The sequence below is a fragment of the Chrysemys picta genome, chromosome 10 (genome assembly GCF_011386835.1).
Source record: "Chrysemys picta bellii isolate R12L10 chromosome 10, ASM1138683v2, whole genome shotgun sequence".
Taxonomy (NCBI): Eukaryota; Metazoa; Chordata; order Testudines; family Emydidae; genus Chrysemys; species Chrysemys picta.
The window spans coordinates 19,170,487-19,185,668 of NC_088800.1; the positions used below are offsets into that span (position 1 = coordinate 19,170,487).

Below are 15,182 nucleotides of genomic sequence, written 5' to 3' on the forward strand. Positions count from 1 at the left end.
TGGGAGCTCGTAACAGATTGGAAGAACCCTCTCTAATCTCTTTCTTAAACCAGCAGAGGACCATGATGTTTTTGCTTCTCTTATTGGAAGTATTAATCACTCAGTTTAAATCAAGCAAAGCATGCCTAGTTACCACAATGATGGAAACCTTATAAAATAAGCATAACAAGGCAGAAAAAAAGTGTCAGTTTAAAGAGCTTTTCCACACAATTTACATAATGCTTTTCAGAGAAGTTTTATAACTCTGAAGACTACTAGAATTAAATCATACAGTTTCCTTTACGCAAACAAGCTGCATTAGTAAAGATGTGACGTTATAATATTCCATGATTCTATGATAATTGAAGTCTGCATTTTGTGAGTGTCTTGTGAGATACTGATACTAGACTTCTATTTATTGTCCTGTAATGTATTTTTGAGATGCTGCCAAAATGGTTGATCAAGTTTGGTTTGCCCATTCTGTATTAAAAATAATTGAGCAATTTTTTAAAGTTTGCCAGAGTTGTCAATGAACCAACATTAAACCCTCATTCTGAACTCTCTTCCACCTACTCCAATTAAAAAGATTAAGCTTCTTACCTCTTGGAGGCACAGGAGTGAATGGAATGCTCTGTGATAATCTCATCAAGTTATTTCTTTCCACAGCTGTAGAGGAAAGTTATAGAAATCATGAACTCTCAGACCTAATAAAAAGAAATGAGAATTTTTAAACTTAAACTATTAGTTTTATGATACTGACCTGAGTAGTAGTAAGTGGTGTCCATGATCGGCTTGAAAGGAGAAGCAATACCTACAAAAGTCAAGACAGATAAGAGATGCTGTATACTGCACGAGCATGTGTGTTAAATCTTCATACGTGCAAAGGGTGCATTTCTTCTACTTTTTGCTTCCTATGTTCTCAAAGTGAATACTGAGCTAAAAAAAAAGTTGCTTTGCAAATCTCAGATATTACATTTAGTTCTTGAATATTTGATAAATTATGAAGCCTGTATGTGCAATATGAATGATTTTTTAAACCTTATGACAGTTATGGATTGTATTAGTCACTTATGTCTATGACTGAGGATAACTATTTAACACTCACTTTTACACTTTCAAAAATACAAAAGAGCACACATTCCACAAGCAGAAAACAAAGAAATAGTTCTCTCACTAATTACTGCTTTCAAAATCCATAATTTACATTTTTTTTCCTAGCACTCTCAAATAAAAGTCACTTTCTGTTTGGTTTTCACCTTCATTTCCTATCGTCTTATAATTCCTTTCTGCTACCAAATGTTAAATATATTCTCATATTAGAATATGTAGTACATGTGTTGTGTTTGTTGAAAATGTTCCTCCGCTTGTTTGCATTAAGGCAAAAAAAATTACCATTCAAAGCATCTTCTTCAGAAGGCCTGTAAAAGAGAGAAAGAGTGTGACACACAAAAGTATTAGATGTCACTTGTAAGATAGCCCCTTTTTTTTTTTATTCTTTATGATTTTGATACAGCAGCCTGGAGTCACTTTGTGGAGCTTGCAATATTGTTTTACTACTTTACTGTACTTTTCAAGGACAGTAGAAAGTTTCTTAATTATTCTCACACACACACCCACACCCACACACACCCAGATTAGGTATCTGTATGTTGTCAAAGCCTTACTATAAACTCCTCATGTATGACAGCATATCAACTTTTCATTACAAGAGCTAAATCCCATAGAGGTGTTGAATTGAAAACTACCTGTTCAGTTTCTATTTCAATTATCAGATTATTAAATCTATGGCTTTATTAAACAGTTAACTAAATGGGATCAATTACTAATGAATGTAATAACTGTGTAGTTTCAGGGGAGGATTCACAATAAAAAGGTAGGTTAAGGATCCAGAAAGCTAAAAATATATAGTTAAAAACACATTCACTAACTAGTGTCAAATTAGACCATGTATGCAGTGTAGTTGTAGCTCTTTCAATCCCAGGATATTAGAGAGACACACAGAGCTGTGACTCGAAAGCTTGTCACTCTCACCAATAGAAGTTGGTCCAATAAAAGATGTTACCTCACCACCCTGTCTCTCTAAATTAGACCATTTCATTTAGATGCACATTCTACCCTCAGATGTGCATGTGTGGCTCTATTAACTTAAATGGAACTTGTCAATGCATTTCAATGAATAAAATTAGTCATTTATTAGGAAAAAAGGCCACTGGCCAGATGTTTTATTTAACTTACATGTATACCAGTCATTCAAATAAAACAAATCATGTTTGTAAACAGTTTAATGAAAACATAATTTACTCGCTTTTTCACTTTATTTTGTTTAATTATTGCTCACTGAGTTGAAAGGAGCTGCTCTCCAGTGCCATATAAAAAATTTAAAAAGATATTAATGCAAGACTATTGTAAGACTTGATCTACTGCAAAATAGTTGACTATTTACAATATGGTGTTTCAGTTCTCCCTTTGATTTTTAAAATGCCTACCATTTTCTAGTTTTTAGAGATTACATTTCAGAGATTCATGCTCATATTCATTTTTTAAGTCAACTACAATGTTTCAGAACCACTGCCATAGTAACTTAAATGCCAAAATTAAAAACCAAAGCCCTAAAGAAAGATAACAGTGCATCAGAAAATATCTGGACAATTCTACCATCACTGATTAGAAAACTTACTTACATTTGATTGCTACTTGAAGGTCTACCTTGTAACCAATCCTTTAAATCAAAAAGAAAAAGAAAAAATCACAAGTATTTTCCCCCAATACTGAAAGCAGAATGAGTTTACTTAACCTCTTTGTATAGTCTATGTTGAGATATGAAAATAAAAGGTACTATTAGCATTATTTCTCAGGACTGTATTGATAAAGTAGTTGAAGTGAAAGATTCAAATATAGTGGAAGGATATCATAACATACTGCAAGGATAATATATTAAGATATACAAGAACAAATAACTGATTAACACAATAGAAAAGGTGATTATATCCATTATGATTATTTAGTGGATTATTTAAACCCTTTTACTCCTAAGTGAGAACATTCTTTATAAAAACAGTAAAGTATCACAAGTTAATGCTTATCCTCACATAACTGTACTGAAGACAAATACACTAATCTTCAACTCCTTATCCTTCCTCCCACTCAAAACAGGACCTCTGCTGTTTCCTCCTGAACCTACTGGAGAACACCCCAAACTGAGCTTTACTCTTTCCATGTAGCCCATCTATTTTTCTCTCTCTGTACATCATCGTGTTTCAGCTTCATACTGATTTCCTAACAGTCATATGTTTCTAGCATTCCCATGATGATTTTTGACCAACTGTTGAGTATCTGTGGGGAATCTAGTTCTGCAGGGAGCATGTGTCCAGAGATGGGGGCAATGATGGATACAGTCAGATCTGGATTCCTTTCCTTTCATTGTTTATCAAAAGCCCTCTTTGAAATCCTGCACTGTATCTCTTACTGAGCATAATCTCCTCAGAAGACAGACAGATCCCAGTTTTATAGAGGTACATTTCTTTATTTTAACTAGGCAAGCAAGTTCACAGTGAATACCACCACTGGATGTCAATTGGTCTAAATCTGAAGTAAGTATTAAACTATATCTTAATAAAATGTTTTATTTTAGTTATAATTTTATAGAAATTCTTTGAGAAATCTGATAAAACTGTCAACTGGTGTATACAAACCGTGAGCAATGCAGCCTTAGAGTCTACTTGCTGAGTATCTTCAGCTGATGCTCTTCTACTTTTGTTGTGAACTAGAAAAGAAATGAATTTACAATCTTACAAGAGATTCAGACAAGTATGTGTTTACCAAAATAATCTTTCCTAACAAAGTGGGCAACTGAGCCATTTAATCTAGCCCTTAATAAAAGAATTTAAACACTCACAAAATTTACTTTGTGTTACTTGGCATGTCTTCCAAGAGGACAAAAAAAAATGGTTTGAAACATATATTTAAAGTAAGTTTAAAAGGAAACACCCTCATGCTCAAATCTAGTCATTTGTAAGTAGATGAATTATTAGTTTCAAGTAGTAACATCTATATCTCCCTGTAATTTTTGTCATTTTAAAGTAACATTTTCCATTTTTTATAAAAAATTTGATTCTCTTCTCTGTGTAACTATGTGAAAAAGAACATGAACAGGGGAACCTGACTATCTTGGAAAAAACAGTACATCTGACTAAACAAATGGACAAAATTAAAAACCTTTAGAATATACAGAAGATTCTTCCCTATTCTCAGTTAAGAGTCCTCTGGTGTTTCGGGTAACAGCAGGTTAAATGTATATTCAGAAACAAGTTTGATTTTTATGTTGATGCACCCTTTGAAATAATGATGAAGTATTATGCATAATTTATAAAATTCAGAGATAACATTGGACTACCAGAAAAATTAGCACACTTACATTGTTCTGAATGAATTGCCAAAGAGTTTTTGTCATATTCTGTAAATCCATCACAAGAATTAACCTGTTTTAGGTTGCCCTGTATTATAAACACATAGATTGTTATGATTCATCATTCCTGAAGTACTTTCCCCCTCTTGCAGCTTGGCAATCTGCTTAGTGTTCAGCATATAACTATTATCTCTCTCTCTAGTACCATCTTTCAAATTTACAGCATAAATACATTTTAAGGGTACCTTTACAGCTTGCTAAATTCACAAATACTTTCTCGTTAATTCAGTACAAATTTTAAAGATGAACACCTACTTAACAGCTATCTTGAGTCTAATAATTTTAGAATAAGTAATAAAAACTAGATATACGTTTGAGGAGAAATAAAGAGAGCTACAGTAAACAAAGATAACGGAAAAATATATTGAACATCTCACACCTTTAGAAATACTAAGTTCTGCTACTCATATCTGTACATATACGGTAATATTAATAGACTATTCAAGTATAATTTAATTATGGTACAATTTATACGTTAATTAGCATTGTATTTTTCAAATTCTAACTCTTAAGATCTGTAAAATTAAACCAGGTTAATTTTTGAAAGGAAATATGAATTTAGGATTTACTAACCCAGATTCTGAATATTTACTACCAAAGAAAAGTAAATTGACACTGATATTTCACTGCTGTAAATATACTGTAGCCATATGTGAAAACTGAATTATTAGCTTCCATTGTATAATTTAGTGTTACAAATTGAAGCTAATTTTCAAAGACATCAATAAGTCATTTAAATATTCTAAGTCATCTCCTCTAAAAAGCTAGAAAATCTTAACACTACTTCTCTACCTCTAATATGACAATTTAGAGGCTGCATATATTTAACACATTTGATCACCAAGTAACAAGCAAAGAAAGGGGTAATGTCTACAGGCTTAAAAAAAGCCAAATTCCAATGAAAAGGAATATGCAAACTGGCTCTTAGTAGACCAAAGTGGAGGCATTTATTTGGGTTGATTACTAGAAAGTTTGGCATTGATCAATCCAATTGTTTAAATACCTTCTCCAGCAAAGACTAAAGGCTTGTGCTTCATCTTAAGGATGTGAGCAGTCCCACTATTTACATTACATCTTTGCAGCATCATGGCCTATGCAGGGAGTAAGTTCATCCTCAGTTTGTGCAGGTGGTAGGTTTTAGAGATAATTAAATACTTTCTGAACACATGCAGAGCCACAGCCAGCCCTCAAAACAATACTCAACTTAAAGTTTTGTTTTTCTAGCAAAAATTAGAGATACAACCTAATCACAGAATATACTCATATATATTCATGCATTTCAGATCTTCAGCCACCTGAAAGCCAAAAATTACTTGAGTAAAATCCACAGATCCATGATTCTAAAGAGCAGAGGCACAGAAGTTGAAAGGCTGTGAATTCAACTGATTTTCAGGCCTATGACTGTTGGGAAGTTGTAAACCTTTTTAAAACCAGTTCTACTGCTAAGGTTGGCTTGACAAAGATGATTTCTTTCATATTCCTAAACAGAAATTTTATGTATGCACTCAGAGGGGGAATTGAGTGTCATCCATAGCTCCAGAGTAGCAGCCGTGTTAGTCTGTATCCGCAAAAAGAAGAACAGGAGGACTTGTGGCACCTTAGAGACTAACAAATTTATTAGAGCATAAGCTTTCGTGGACTACAGCCCACTTCTTCGGATGCATATGGATCCATAGCTCCAGTCTCACTGCAGTATCTAGGCTTCAATTACTATCATCATCATATCATCTGGTGTCTTGCAGCCATGGCTTTGCAGTGCTTACATTAGAAGTAGGAACCCATTTCCCAGTCAATCAAGCAAAGGGTAACTATTTTAAGTGTCCTGAAAATGCTGGTATGCTTAAAAAGGCAGCCATAGTACATGTCCTGATTCTACTGATATTGGAAACGCTCAGAACTGTCAACGTCAAGAAGTTGTTCAGTAGTGTTTGATTCCAGAAAACAGGTGTCCCTAGTTAAGTTCCTTCTAAGCTGCTCAGCAGCCTATCAAGGGCCACACAGGTGCTCACTCTCCCCAAGTCCCGGAGCTGTCATATCCAGGAGAGGCGGGGAGAGACACTCTCCCCCAGCCCTGGAGCTGCTGTGATTGGGGAGAGGCACCTCTCCCAACCCCAGCCCAGGTGCTGCTGCGGTGAGAGAGGGATGGGGGGAGTCCTCTCACCGCGCCGTGGCCCTGGGGAAGCCTACAACCCAAATCCCTCATCCCCAGCCCCAGCCCAGAGCCTGCACCCCCAGCTGGAGCCCTCACCTCCCCCCACCTCAACCGTCTGCCTCAGCCCTGAGCCCCCTCCCGCACCCCAAGCTCCTCATCCCCGGCCCCAGCCCAGAGCCTGCACCCCCAGCTGGAGCCCTCCCTCCTTGCACTCCAACCCTTGGCCCCACCCTCGAGCCCCCTCCTGCACCCTGAACCCCTCATCCCTGGCCCCACCTCTGAGGCCACACACCCCCCGCACCCCAACCCTGAGCCCCCTTCCACACTTTGAATCCCTCAGCCCCACCCCTGCCACACATCACCTCCATATTGGTGCACATAACAAAACTCATTCCACACATGCATGGGAAAAATTAGAGGGAACATTGGTCCCTAGAGACTTGCAACTAAAGTGCTCCAGCCTGATGTGCTGAGCTGACTTTGGCGCCTCCAAAGGTGAAGAGGCAGCATTTGCCCACAGATAGAGCAGATGGAAACCAGGTTCAAGCACTTATACAGAATCTGTTGTCTATTTCCAGGCAGCCTCTGTTATTCAATATGCCCACAACTGCAGGCCCTCCTTCACCAAGGTAGAAGTTGTGTGCATCCAATCACCTGTGGTGCTTAAGAACCTCTAGTACTGCAGAGGACTTGCTAGCTCCCGGCTTTACAAAACTTGCTAGATTGCTGGGCCAGCTAAAATTCTCCAATGCTCCCAACAACAGTAAAGCCTGCAAGAGAAGGGATTCCCTCCTGAAGACAATCTAAGGGTCAGGGGTGCCAGGCACCTAACATCCTACTTGCAATTAAACATTAACTTTTAATTAGCTTGCCTGAGATCTGGCCTTGGTCAGTAAAACTTGAGACTAATTTATATCCTTTCAGATTTTTTGCTTGTATATGGCAAACAATAATTAGAAGAATTTGCTAACTTTGATTAAACTTTTTTTTATTATTATTTTTATTTTTAATAAAGGGCATAATAATTTATGAACAGTTTGTCAGATTAATTTCAAATTTGGTGGGGAAATTCTCAGTTGGTCATAGATCAGACTCCTATCTGAGGGGGTGTAAGGATTTGGGGTTTTTTAGGGGGAAGAAAGGGGAAAGGAAGTGGGAGTATTCAGAATGGAGTTATAATGGAAAGAAATTCAACCTTAACTATGGTGCAACTGCTACTAGCAATTGCGGGGAGTGGGTCTATGGACATGCAAATCAAAAAAGTGATTCACTCAGATAAGTATCAACGTGCTTCTGCTCTTTGGTGTAACCTCCACTATCTCCAAAGTTTTCCTCTTCACACAAGGGATTTTTGGGGTTCTCTCATACTTCATTTTAGAACTCACGCATGAAAGAGTACCGAGCCAGATGCAATGGTTCCTCAACTGTAACAAAATCAAATGCTTCCCATATACCTGATGTTTGGTCATCTCCATGCCCTCCAGAATAGCTTTCTTAAAGTCCTCTTGTTGCTCCTGCGGAAGAAAGTGAAATAATGGACTGAGTTACACAAATTAAAAGGCTTCAAGGTCACATATTGTATTAATTGAGCGCTTCAGAAAAAAAACTCTTTCAGAATTCCAGTTTTCTTGAAGTGTTATGAATGTACCCTAAACTGGAATTCTCCCAACTACGTATCTAAAGCCTCACCTCATCTATTTGAGAATCTGTTGACATAACTGCAAGTGGTACCCTATTCTCTCTCTGCTACAATGAGCAAGCTGGATCTTCCACATTATAGTAGCTGTAGATTAAGATATCCCTCCCATATCCACCTCTTACTTTCAGTGGAAATTCGAATTATCGTATATACCTCGTTCATAAGCCGAATATTTTTGGTAAAAAAGTGACGCATCAAAGAGCAGGGGTCAGATTATAAACGGGTCTACACCAACATTTGATGATTTTAAACTCTATGGAATCATTGAATTGAATATCTAATACGTTGTCGTTTTGTTTACCTGGAGCGTCTGTAGGCATGGAGCCCCTGAGCTCCCTGTGGCTGCGGTTCACCGTTCCCAGCCAATGGGAGCTGCAGGGAAGTGGTGCGCCATTGGCTGGGAACGGCAAACCGCCGACACTGGGAGCTGAGGGGCTCCGTGCCTGTGAACGCTCCAGGTAAACAAAATGTCCAGGCCCGCTAGCGGCTTACCCTAATGGGCCAGGAGCCAAAGTTTGCCAACCCCTGAAATATACGGTTGGCTTATGAAAGGGTCATACAGTTTTTGCTATATTTACCTAACCATCTTGGTGGGTCGGCTTATAAACAAACGGGCTAATGAACGAGTATAGACGGTATGTCTTGAGTCTTGACTATTTAAAGCATTTCCAGTACCATAAACAGATGCATACTTTATATCAGCATTCAGTGCAATCTTTTAGTAATACTCTTGACTATCTCAGTGCAAAGTACATCATCTATTCACGCTCTAACAGCAAGGGTCCATCACCAGCTTGGTAACAGATAACCATCTAATCTTGAAGTTAATTCAGAAGTAAGATTTTCTCCTTGGAATTAGGTGTAACAATTTTAAAAGAAACTGTCTGCCAGAGGAAGTGAATTACGCTACGTCATCTTATTTTATAAGTTGTAAGACACGAAGACAAATAGTGAATTTCAATCTTAAATACTGCAGTTTGTTTTTAAGTTATGAATTTCAAATTGGTAATGTTTCATTTTATAGCAATGTTGATAATGTAAATAAGTAATGATTGGATGTTTTTCTAAAAGATCTAACTTCCCCAAAACAATCCCTAGAGTGTATGGCCTGTATTATACAGAGGTAAGAACAGATGATCACAGCAGTCCCTTCTGCCCTTGGAATCTATATTATTATTCTAATTAAAGTCAAATATCATTTTTAATTTACTTTAATGGCTAGACTAATGTTGGCCTCTGTGAGGTTACATACTATCAAATCCTGTTAAATATTTACTAGTTTCATATTTTGCAGCAACCGTAGTTCCTCCATAGTTAAGGTTGCATTGTTACTGATTGTTAGTAAATTTCTTTTCATATTAGTTTTGCAAAAATCTATTCTTACATTTTCAAAAATCTACTGTAAACTATACATGAAAAAGATGTCTATGTCCACATTAAACTACTGATTTGCAATTTGAAAGTAAAAATTTCAGTCTTACCTCAATATTAGCATTTTTTTCTTTAATTTTAATTGCTGACTCCTTAAACTGTTGTAACTCCATGCTGTCTCTGTGACCTTTGACCCAGTAAATTGAAAAATATAAAGTATTCAGTATCAAAGATAACACTGAAAAAATTTGGAACATGCCAGATATTGTTGTTATGATGGGGACAAACTGTAATAAATGCTGCCAGTGTTTTCACTGAGAAAGACTTATAATGAAGAACTCTGAAGTAAATGGATATAAATGATAGGTTAGTAAAGATAAGGAACTGTTGCTTTTCCTATATTAAAACATGTAGAACACCACCACAATAAAATTCATACAATTTAAAAATATTACTCCTTCAAGAAAATAAATTAGATTAGTTCCATATACCATTTTATTTGATATTCTGAGTCTCACTATTTTTACATAAATGCGTAAAGTATAGAAAAAGCAGAGTTTCCTGTGGTAGGTTTTTAAAATATACACTTCATCCTAATATAGTTACAGGAAATATTATCAGAATTCCACCAATGTGCATGGTTTTATAATGAAAACAAACATAATCGATTGACAACATATAGCTGCACCGCATCTGAATTTCTATAAAACATGTATATTATGGATGAAGAGTATATTCTAAATTCCAGAAGAGAAAGGACCATATAACGAAGGCATGGCTCAAGTAAAATAAGTATACTTAATACTTAACCTTATTAGTGCTGTGGTTAATTAAAGACCTGACTGAGCTATACAGTCAGATTTCAAATGCTTTGTGTTTTCTGCTTTAAAAAAAACAAATAAAGTATAAATGTTTTTCTGTATTATAATGAGCCCTGTTAATGATAACACAATTAAATGGCTTGCCATCCCCCCTACAAGTCAAAAAAATATTACTTTTTGAGCACCTAAACATCATGGCATCAGAACAAAACTCTTATCTAAATTTAAACTTAACTTTAAATAGTAAATATCACTTGGAAAATATGTTTTTGGATTCCCCTACACTATTGCTTTTGCAAGATAACACTTGCACAGGTGCCTGACAGGTTAAGACTGTGATCCTCCACTTGTATTTGGGTCTAATTTAAAGTATTTGGTCTCTAATTTACGGTATTTAGTTAGTAAACCAACACCTACTTTCGAAATGAATCTGCCACTGTTTAATTAATCAAAGTGTGTCTAAAGAGTCTAATAAAAAACATGTACCTTTTTACTGTTATGCAAAAGTTGAAGCAGCATGTAACATTAGATTAAAAAAGGACTTTGGAAAGTTTTTAAAATATTACTGCACTACTACAGTATTACTGTAGGTAACAGTGGTAGATCCTGGTCACAAAAGTGTTGAGGAGGATAGCATAGTAAGGATCCCTGAGCTTGACACAGATACCACAAAGATATTTATTCATGATTCCATTAGCCAACACAAGTCTTCCGCAATTTCTCAAAAAATAGACAATATTTTTTGCATGGGCAAAAAACAGGACCTTAAAATTAGTCCTTCTAGAGTTCACCTGAGCTGTAGAGCTGCTAACATTATTAAGAAGCTGTCATTTGTCAATAGTTGTCTAATGTTTGTCTGAAAAATATTGTCTATGTGACAGAATTATAAAGAAATGATAATTTTAAAGTTAAAAAACATCCATACAGTTTAGAGAAAATAGAAAGATTTAAAGCAAAATAGCAAAGCACAATGGTAGAATAAAGTCACCTGCAACCAGAATAAACCCAAAATACCATACAATTCTTGGTAAATCAAACCTTGTGGTTTCGATTTGGTCCACAGTTTTTGAAGTAGTCCTGTAATGATGTTAGAACTTAAATCTCTATTTGGTGGTTCCATTGCTTGAACATGCTGGCTTTTGGAAACTTCATCTTTAATATTCAATTTTTTACGTGAACCACCACTTGGGTCACAGTTTACTGTTGATGCTTGGTTGCTGGATGACAGCGGTAGCTTCTTTTGGATACTGTTCTCAGAGGACTGCTCATCAAATGTATCAACTCTGCTTCTGCAGTTGTAATCATTAGTGTCATCTTCATCATGAATAAAACCACAATTAACGTATCCTCCACTTTCAACACAAGGCTGGGTGAAAGCAAGGCAAGCAGAGCCAGAAGCAAGAGGATAAGAGCAGCTACTAATGACTTCAGGACATTCACAATCTACTTTGTTATACTTACCCACAAATGCACCAAATTCTACGTTACTATCTCCTTCTGTAGCCTTAGATAAAATTGCTGCTTCATTGTTTGCTGTAGATTCCAACTGACTTCTAGAACTCGGCTGAGATGGAGTGCTAACAAATAACTTAGCTGTTGGGGATGTTAGACGTGGCATGCTGTTCGATGAATTGCCTAATTTTTTATTTTTATTAATGGATTTTGAGATCTCTGAACCCTGTAATCTTTGTCGAAGTTCTGGAGGCGAAACAGCACTTGGAAAAAAGGCACTGCCTGAGGAACCTGCCTCTTGAAAGTTTAGTTCTTCCCCCCTGGAAACTGGAGCTAAATCCTGGCCAATTGTCTTATGTTGAATATCTCTTTCACTGTGCATAGAAATGTTACATAATAAAGCATTACTACTCTCGAGGTCTCCTTGTGGAAAAGAAGAACCAAACACATTTCCAATGTTGTGTTTTTTCCATACTGAAGATCTCAGAGAACCATCATCAATAAGGTTTTGTGCCAAATGTTTTGAAATGCTTAACTCCCGGGTAATTTCATTATGGACTTTGCTGGCTTCCGAAGCTTTTTGTGCAGTTAGTGTTTTTAGAGTATCCACAGTGAGAGCAGAGAGATCCTGTAGGTGGCCAATCTGAGAATCTAAAGAGTTCAATGACCGTTTGATGTAGTTGACTCGATCACCAACTTCTTTTATCTGAATGCACATTTGTTCAACCCTAAAAAATAATTTTAAAAAGGTAAGCTTTTTGTTCTCAAAAACTGTAAAGAAGAAACACTTTTGCTATACTTCTTTTTGCCAATTTGAAAAAGGAAAATGTATTATTTGTAATTTTAAAAGGCTTAGGGTGACCTAGTTGATTTCAGTGGATTGTTGTAGAAAAAGGGATACTTGTACATACTTAGGCAACAAGGAACAAATGTACATCAGTGAACTACTGACAGTACTGTTTAACACCCATTCCAGTACATTTGAGAAGACCTCTTTAAAGAGACTAAAAGTCTGTCTGCTATGCACTAGTAAGTGTCAGGAGCTCTTCTACAACTCAGAAATACAGACAGCATAAAACAGTCTAATAATTTTTATGTAGCTAAGAAAGTGTCATGCAACATTGTCATTAATACTTTGTACAAGCAACTATATGCACTGTACCTTTTCCTGATAACAGGTTTTAATAAGTCAAAGTTTTTATTTAAATTTTTAAGTTTCTACATAAATTTTCTACCGTTCAAATGTGACTCGAATTCTCTCTTCACTTCCAGAGTGGAATTTATCATCTTTTTCATTGAAATACATCTCAACACACAACTCTTCAAAGTCATGAAGTTTCTTTTGGTCTTCTTCTGTTAGGAAGAGTTCTAATGAAAGAGAAAGCAACAATTCAGGAGATTAGTAGGCTACGCTACATCTCAAGTGCTTGAAATAAGTAGCCACATTGATCAATGAGATGGGGTAAATGAGGATGCTCTCTAGAGCTGGTTGAAAATGGGTTTTACCCATGGTGGAAAACTTCAACTTTTTAACAGGGGGGAAAAGGTTGAAAACTGAAAATTTTCAGGAAAAAAAAAAAAACACTTTTTGGCTGGAGACCAAAAGTTTCAATTAGGAAATCCCACTGAGGTTCCTCATGGGAGTTGTAGTTGGGTACTTCATGTTGCCATTCCCTTCTTTTGGTTGGGCTCCCTGGCTAGACTATATCTCCCACAATACCATGGTCTCTGCTCTTGCTGAACCTCTGTCCACAGTGCATCATGGTAAATTCATTTTCTGTTTCTTGGGTGTTTTTATTTTTTAAAAAAGTTGAAGTTTTCCAAGGAAATCAGTTACTATTCATGAAAAAATGTGTAACTGAAAACTCACAGTTTTGATACAAAAAAATATCCAACCAACCCTAAAAAAACCACCATGAAAGTAAGATGTCTTTGCAAGATTTATTTAAATCTAAATGGAATTAAAGCAGAGTGTAGAAATATAGCATTGTATAAAGTCAATATTTTTAAAACTACTTTAAAACAGGAAAAGTGGACCAGTGCTTACAAGGAACTACTACTAGCAAAATGAAACAAGAGTGTGAAAAGACAGTAAATAATGAAATACATTAAAATAATCAGTAAACAAGATGGGAAGAAAAAAAAAAAAAAAAAAAAAAAGATTGACCCTCATCAGAAAATTGGACACACTGATAAATAGGGCAAGGGGACTATTTTATTTTACCTACACACAGTGTCATGCAAATAGGCAGCTATTTTCTCCAAGTTGTCCACTGTATTTACATTCAGTTTTAAAATAATGAGACTCTAGTGCTCAATTTACCAATATTAACTCCAAATGCTATAACAGAAGGATTATTTTAATTGATATGGGACAGAACTGAAATCTGAGGCTTGGCATAGAATGTTACTGATAACATGGCAGTAGAAAATGACAGATAGAATAGTTGTGGTTCAGTCCCATAAAACAAGACTTACAAACTAAGTTCTTTTAAGGTATTTGTTTTATCAGAATGCAAGAGTGCTCAACCACTTTAAATTAGTTAAATCAGTGTTTCCCAAATTTGGGACACCACTTGTGTAGGTTTGTTTACCCGCCGCGTCCACAGGTCCGGCCGATCGCGGCGCCCACTGGCCACGGTTCGCTGCTTCAGGCCAATGGGAGCTGCTGGAAGTGGCAGCCAGTACGTCCCTCGGCCCGCGCCGCTTCCAGCAGCTCCCATTGGCCTGAAGCAGCGAACCGCGGCCAGTGGGCGCCGCGATCGGCTGGACCTGCGGACGCGGCAGGTAAACAAACCGGCTCAGCCCGCCAAAGGCTTTCCCTACACAAGCGGCGTCCCAAGTTTGGGAAACACTGAGTTAAATGATAATAAAATATACACAAGTTACCTGCTTCATTATTAATGAATTAAACATTATATTGTGCTCTCTGTGCATTATAATGAAGAGTAGTAACCAAACAGTAATTACCACTTTCTTGATAACTTACTTTAATAACAGAAAAACAAGAAAAACTAATAATTGCTTGGATAAAATTTGTTCTTACTTGGTCCATCTGAAGTCTTGTCTTTCTTTCTTCTTTTACATATACAACAACATAAGGAAGCCATGTGACTAAGAATAATAAGAGGTGGAGGCAGGACTGGTTTTTCATGGTAGGCCATAATGAAATGATAGCGCTGATACTTCCATACGATGTTTGAAATTGCCTTTACTTGTAAATACACATTGCTGAAGGGGGGA

General features: G+C 36.5%; 1 protein-coding gene across 12 annotated transcripts in view; it reads right to left on the minus strand.

Moving 5' to 3' along the window:
* Positions 1–15,182, minus strand: part of TRPM7 (transient receptor potential cation channel subfamily M member 7) — a 119,378-nt gene that overhangs the window by 19,689 nt on the left and 84,507 nt on the right. For 6 of the 12 annotated variants that reach the window (XR_010590978.1, XM_042845676.2, XM_042845675.2 and 3 more), the window contains 11 exons: positions 14,986–15,170; positions 13,175–13,307; positions 11,526–12,667; positions 9,777–9,853; positions 7,982–8,110; positions 4,394–4,472; positions 3,672–3,742; positions 2,661–2,698; positions 1,372–1,397; positions 740–790; positions 580–645 (listed from right to left, as the gene is read on the minus strand). Coding sequence is in view for 8 of the 12 variants with exons in the window: in XM_042845676.2 (XP_042701610.1) it covers positions 580–645; positions 740–790; positions 1,372–1,397; positions 2,661–2,698; positions 3,672–3,742; positions 4,394–4,472; positions 7,982–8,110; positions 9,777–9,853; positions 11,526–12,667; positions 13,175–13,307; positions 14,986–15,170 (1,997 nt within the window). In the remaining 4 variants the exon portion in view is untranslated. Of the gene's footprint in view, positions 1–579; positions 646–739; positions 791–1,235; positions 1,398–2,656; positions 2,699–3,671; positions 3,743–4,393; positions 4,473–7,981; positions 8,111–9,776; positions 9,854–11,525; positions 12,668–13,174; positions 13,308–14,985; positions 15,171–15,182 lie in introns of those variants that run through there. The other 6 variants (XR_010590979.1, XM_065559369.1, XR_010590980.1 and 3 more) reach the window with 5 other exon arrangements.